This window comes from Eucyclogobius newberryi, unplaced genomic scaffold, assembly GCF_026437365.1.
Source record: "Eucyclogobius newberryi isolate DKJ021-1_F unplaced genomic scaffold, fEucNew1.0.hap1 SCAF_7, whole genome shotgun sequence".
Classification (NCBI taxonomy): Eukaryota; Metazoa; Chordata; class Actinopteri; order Gobiiformes; family Gobiidae; genus Eucyclogobius; species Eucyclogobius newberryi.
Window position 1 is genome coordinate 1,021,785 of NW_027316389.1, and position 6,585 is coordinate 1,028,369.

Sequence of the window (6,585 nt, forward strand, 5' to 3'; positions counted from 1 at the left end):
GGCGTGTTCTCGTTCCTGGCGTGTTCTTGTTCTTGGCGTGTTCTTGTTCTTGGCGTGTTCTTGTTCTTGGCGTGTTCTTGTTCTTGGCGTGTTGTGACTCATAAACATGTTCCACAAATGTAACATTTTGACTGTTTAGAGACATAAACACTCAAAATGAATGAAAGTATCGTCAGTGACCAGGGGCCCTCACTATGAGGGGCCCGCACCATGAGGGGCCCGCACCATGAGGGGCCCGCACCATGAGGGGGCCACACCATCACACCATGAGGGGCCCACACCATGAGGGGCCCACACCATGAGGGGCCCACACCATGAGGGGCCCACACCATGAGGGGCCCACACCAGCATGACTCAGCAGTTTCTCCTCATGTGTTTGATGAACTCCTTTATGTGACTCATATATTTTAAACATTAATGACATCATTTCAACAACAACAAAACTCAATGACAACTGTTTATTTGTTTATTTATGTGACCGCACTTCCTGGATGATCGCACTTCCTGGATGACTGCACTTCCTGGATGACCTCACTTCCTGGATGACTGCACTTCCTGGATGATCGCACTTCCTGGATGATCGCACTTCCTGGATGACTGCACTTCCTGGATGATCGCACTTCCTGGATGATCGCACTTCCTGGATGATCGCACTTCCTGGATGATCGCACTTCCTGGATGACTGCACTTCCTGGATGATCGCACTTCCTGGATGATCGCACTTCCTGGATGATCGCACTTCCTGGATGACCGCACTTCCTGGATGACCGCACTTCCTGGATGATCGCACTTCCTGGATGACCGCACTTCCTGGATGATCGCACTTCCTGGATGATCGCACTTCCTGGATGACCGCACTTCCTGGATGACCTCACTTCCTGCTTCTCACTTGCTGCTGTACGAGTCCTGGAAGCGCTGGCGCAGATACTGATCCGATCTGATTGGAGGATATTTGTTGGAGCCGTCGCAGCAGCGAATCAGAGCGCTGTCGTCAGGCTGGACGAAGAAGGCCAGAGACTGTCGCTCTGAGGCGTCACCAGGAGGGGGCAGCAGCACGCGGTGCACCTGACCAACCAGAGGACACGCCTTTATTCCATCTGGACCGTTAAGGATTAAATTTAAAGATTAAATTTAAAGATTAAACTTAAAGATTAAACCTAAAGATTAAACCTAAAGATTAAACCTAAAGATTAAATTTAAAGATTAAATTTAAAGATTAAGATTAAATTTAAAGATTAAATTTAAAGATTAAACTTAAAGATTAAACTTAAAGATTACATTAAAATGAAACTTTTTTCATCTTTAAACTTAATCAGGAGCTTTTACCCGACGACCACTCGAGTCTCTTCAAGGCCAAAACAAGCTTATTGGTCTCGGTCCCGGTCCCGGTCCTGGTCCCGGTCCCGGTCCCGGTCTCGGTCCTGTGTGAGTGACGTACAGCAGAGATGAAGGTGTCGCTGGTCCATCTCTGCATCAAGTCTGCGATGTTCACCAGAACAGCACCAGGAACACAAGGAACTGAGAGGAACTGTCCCGACACACTACGAACCTGAAAGAGAGACCTGGTTTAGTCCTGGTTTAGTCCTGGTTTAGTCCTGGTTTAGTCCTGGTTTAGTCCTGGTTTAGTCCTGGTTTAGTCCTGGTTTGGACCTGGTTTAGTCCTGGTTTAGACCTGGTTTAGTCCTGGTTTAGTCCTGGTTTAGTCCTGGTTTAGTCCTGGTTTAGTCCTGGTTTAGTCCTGGTTTAGACCTGGTTCAGACCTGGTTTAGTCCTGGTTTAGACCTGGTTTAGTCCTGGTTTAGACCTGGTTTAGACCTGGTTTAGTCCTGGTTTAGTCCTGGTTTAGTCCTGGTTCAGACCTGGATCCCTGGACTGCTCTGGAACACGAGGCTGATGCTTCCATAGTCAGAATGTTCTCCACATCTGAACTGACCTGGTTCAGATCGAGTCGAATCAACACGAGGATAAAAGAGAGAGCGAAGAGTAGAGCTGTTTCCATCATCTGAAAGACACCAGAGCATGAGGAGGAGAGGAGGAGGAGGAGGAGAGGAGGAGGAGAGGAGGAGGAGGAGGAGAGGAGGAGGAGAGGAGGAGGAGAGGGGGAGGAGAGGAGGAGGAGAGGGGGAGGAGGAGAGGAGAGGAGGAGGAGAGGAGGAGGTGGAGGAGGAGGATGAGGAGGAGGAGAGGAGGAGGTGAGGAGGAGGAGGAGGAGAGGGGGAGGAAGAGAGGAGGAGGAGGAAGAGAAGAGGAGAGAAGGAGGAGGAGAGGAGAGGAGGAGAAGGAGGAGGAGGAGGAGGAGGAGGAGGAGGAGGAGGAGGAGGAGGAGGAGAGGAGGAGGAGGAGGAGAGGAGGAGGAGAGGAGGAGGAGGAAGAGAGAGGAGGAGGAGGAAGAGAGGAGAGAGAGAGAAGGAGGAGGAGGAGGAGGAGGAGAGGAGGAGGAGGAGGAGGAGGAGGAGAGGAGGAGGAGGAGAGGAGGAGAGGAGGAGGAGAGGGGGAGGAGGAGGAGAGGAGGAGGAGGAGGTGGAGGAGGAGGAGAGGAGGAGGGAGAGGAGGAGGAGGAGGAGGAGAGGAGGAGGAAGAGAGGAGGAGGAAGAGAGGAGGAGGAGGAAGAGAAGAGGAGAGAAGGAGGAGGAGGAGGAGGAAGAGGAGGAGGAGGAGGAGGAGGAGAGGAGGAGGAGGAGGAGGAGGAGAGGAGGAGGAAGAGAGGAGAGGAAGAGAGGAGGAGGAGAGTAGGAGGAGAGGAGAAGGAGGAGAGGAGGAGGAAGAGAGGAGGAGGAGAGCAGGAGGAGAGGAGGAGGAGGAGGAAGAGAAGAGGAGGAGGAGAGAAGGAGGAAGAGGAGGAGAGGAGGAGGAGAGAAGGAGGAAGAGGACGAGGAAGAGAAGGAGGAAGAGGAGCGAGGAGAGGAGGAGGAAGAGGACGAGGTGAGAAGGAGGAAGAGGAGGAGGAGAGGAGGAGGAGAGGAGGAGGAAGAGAGGAGGAAGAAGAGAGGAGGAGAGGAGAGAGGAGGAGGAGAGGAGGATGAAGAGGAAGAGTGGAGTGGAGGAGGAGAGGAGGTGGAGGAGAAGGAGAGGAGGAGGAAGAGGAGGAGAGGAGGAGGAGGAGAGGAGGAGGAGGAGAGGAGGAGAGGAGGAGGAGGAGGAGGAGGAGGAGGAGAGGAGGAGGAGGAGAGGAGGAGGAAGAGAGGAGGAGGAGAGTAGGAGGAGGAGGAGGAGGAGAGGAGAGAGGAGGAGGAGAGGAGGATGAAGAGGAAGAGAGGAGAGGAGGAGAAGGAGAGGAGGAGGAAGAGGAGGAGAGGTGGAGGAGGAGGAGGAGGAGAGAGGAGGAGGAGAGGAGGAGGAGGCGAGGAGGAGGAGGAGGAGGAGGAGGAGGAGAGGGTGAGGAGGAGAGGAGGAGGAGGAGAGGAGGAGGAAGAGAGGAGGAGGAAGAGAGGAGGAGGAGAGTAGGAGGAGAGGAGGAGGAGGAGAGGAGGAGGAAGAGAGGAGGAGGAGAGCAGGAGGAGAGGAGGAGGAGGAAGAGAAGAGGAGGAGAGGAGGAGGAGGAAGAGAAGAGGAGAGAGGAGAGAGAAGGGAGGAGGATGAGAAAGAAGAAGAGGAGAGGAGGAGAGGAGCAGACAGAGCAGACAGGAGCAGACAGGAGCAGACAGGAGCAGACAGGAGCGGCTCTTGCCTCCGATCTTGCTGTGCTGCTTCACAAACGTCTCTGGCTCCAGTTTGAGGCTCAGGGCCAGGAGGCGGAGCATCCTGAGGCTGAAGGGCGGAGCAACGATGGAAAAATGATGTCATGATCTGCTGGAAGTGTGGTGAGAGCGCCTCCTGCTGCGCCTCCTGCTGGCCACAGCTAGACACAGACAGTCACATCATAAAGCCTTTGATTCCACCAGGCCGCGCCTCCTGAACTCAGGCCGCGCCTCCTGAACTCAGGCCGCGCCTCCTGAACTCAGGCCGCGCCTCCTGAACTCAGGCCGCGCCTCCTGAACTCAGGCCGCGCCTCCTGAACTCAGGCCCCGCCTCCTGAACTCAGGCCGCGCCTCCTGAACTCAGGCCCCGCCTCCTGAACTCAGGCCCCGCCTCCTGAACTCAGGCCGCGCCTCCTGAACAGCCGGCCTGGTGCGATGCAGTGTGATGTGTGTAAAGGGTCAGTAGGTGGCGCTCTTACAATGTGAGGAGACAGAGCAGTGATGTTGAAACATTCTTTCAGGTCGCCAGGACGACCAGGGTTCAGCCTGAGACCAGAGTTAGACCAGACTTAGTATTTTGCGGCATACAAGTATCATTAGCATTAGCATTAGCATTAGCATTAGCATTAGCATGAGCATTGGCATGAGCATTGGCATTAGCATTAGCATTGGCATTAGCATTGGCATTAGCAGTTACCGCTCAGACTGCAGTGAGACCCAGCCGTGGTTGCTGTTCTCCTTGTAGCGCCCCCTGCTGTACAAACTCTTCTGCTCCTCAGACTGAGAGAAGAAGTGACGAGACACGTCCATCACACGCTCCACCTGCAACACACTCTGTTCAGACCTGGTCCTGGTCCAGACCTGGTCCAGACCTGGTCCTGGTCCAGACCTGGTCCAGACCTGGTCCTGGTCCAGACCTGTGATCCAGACGGTTCGTTCCCACAGACGCGTCTTTGGATGCGCGTCCTCACCTCCCTATGCGTCCTCCCTCTGCACATGCGCGTCCTCACCTCCCTATGCGTCCTCCCTCTGCACATGCGCGTCCTCACCTCCCTATGCGTCCTCCCTCTGCACATGCGCGTCCTCACCTCCCTATGCGTCCTCCCTCTGCACATGCGCGTCCTCACCTCCCTATGCGTCCTCCATCTGCACATGCGCGTCCTCACCTCCCTATGCGTCCTCCATCTGCACATGCGCGTCCTCACCTCCCTATGCGTCCTCCCTCTGCACATGCGCGTCCTCACCTCCCTATGCGTCCTCCATCTGCACATGCGCGTCCTCACCTCCCTATGCGTCCTCCCTCTGCACATGCGCGTCCTCACCTCCCTATGCGTCCTCCATCTGCACATGCGCGTCCTCACCTCCCTATGCGTCCTCCCTCTGCACATGCGCGTCCTCACCTCCCTATGCGTCCTCCCTCTGCACATGCGCGTCCTCACCTCCCTATGCGTCCTCCCTCTGCACATGCGCGTCCTCACCTCCCTATGCGTCCTCCATCTGCACATGCGCGTCCTCACCTCCCTATGCGTCCTCCCTCTGCACATGCGCGTCCTCACCTCCCTATGCGTCCTCCCTCTGCACATGCGCGTCCTCACCTCCCTATGCGTCCTCCCTCTGCACATGCGCGTCCTCACCTCCCTATGCGTCCTCCCTCTGCACATGCGCGTCCTCACCTCCCTATGCGTCCTCCCTCTGCACATGCGCGTCCTCACCTCCCTATGCGTCCTCCATCTGCACATGCGCGTCCTCACCTCCCTATGCGTCCTCCCTCTGCACATGCGCGTCCTCACCTCCCTATGCGTCCTCCATCTGCACATGCGCGTCCTCACCTCCCTATGCGTCCTCCCTCTGCACATGCGCGTCCTCACCTCCCTATGCGTCCTCCCTCTGCACATGCGCGTCCTCACCTCCCTATGCGTCCTCCCTCTGCACATGCGCGTCCTCACCTCCCTATGCGTCCTCCATCTGCACATGCGCGTCCTCACCTCCCTATGCGTCCTCCCTCTGCACATGCGCGTCCTCACCTCCCTATGCGTCCTCCCTCTGCACATGCGCGTCCTCACCTCCCTATGCGTCCTCCCTCTGCACATGCGCGTCCTCACCTCCCTATGCGTCCTCCCTCTGCACATGCGCGTCCTCACCTCCCTATGCGTCCTCCCTCTGCACATGCGCGTCCTCACCTCCCTATGCGTCCTCCCTCTGCACATGCGCGTCCTCACCTCCCTATGCGTCCTCCCTCTGCACATGCGCGTCCTCACCTCCCTCTGCGTCCTCCCTCTGCACATGCGCGTCCTCACCTCCCTATGCGTCCTCCCTCTGCACATGCGCGTCCTCACCTCCCTATGCGTCCTCCCTCTGCACATGCGCGTCCTCACCTCCCTATGCGTCCTCCCTCTGCACATGCGCGTCCTCACCTCCCTCTGCGTCCTCCCTCTGCACAGACACCTCCTCGCATGCGCGTCCTCACCTCCCTATGCGTCCTCCCTCTGCACATGCGCGTCCTCACCTCCCTATGCGTCCTCCCTCTGCACATGCGCGTCCTCACCTCCCTATGCGTCCTCCATCTGCACAGACACCTCCTCGCATGCGCGTCCTCACCTCTGTGGGTGTGATTCCCGTGTTCTGCAGGAACACAAAGCCCACGCGTGTGAACGCCTCGTGCAGCTCAGCGCTCACGAGCTCCTGCTCGGCCTGAGACACGTCCTCCTGCTCCAGACTGTGCGAGCTGAAGTCCACCACCGGGATCACGCTCATGTTTGGACCTGCACCTGCTCCTGCTCCTGCTCCTGCTCCTGCTCCTGCTCCTGCTCCTGCTCCTGCTCCTGCTCCTGCTCCTGCTCCTGCTTTACAGGTTTAACGTAGTCAGAGTCCTGTGGAAAGTGAAGCGTCTGCAGAAACACCAAAGACA

At 57.0% G+C, this 6,585-nt stretch overlaps 1 protein-coding gene across 1 annotated transcript; it reads right to left on the reverse strand.

The window, feature by feature from the left end:
- Window positions 1-462: 462 nt before the first annotated feature.
- Window positions 463-6,555, reverse strand: LOC140348953 (uncharacterized). Its single transcript, XM_072435128.1, is given in 9 exon segments — window positions 463-1,065; window positions 1,439-1,549; window positions 1,860-2,002; window positions 3,668-3,749; window positions 3,751-3,798; window positions 3,800-3,838; window positions 4,157-4,223; window positions 4,375-4,499; window positions 6,276-6,555. Coding segments are annotated over 9 exon segments (951 nt in total). The 5' UTR covers window positions 6,432-6,555; the 3' UTR covers window positions 463-885.
- Between the last annotated feature and the right edge of the window lie 30 nt (window positions 6,556-6,585).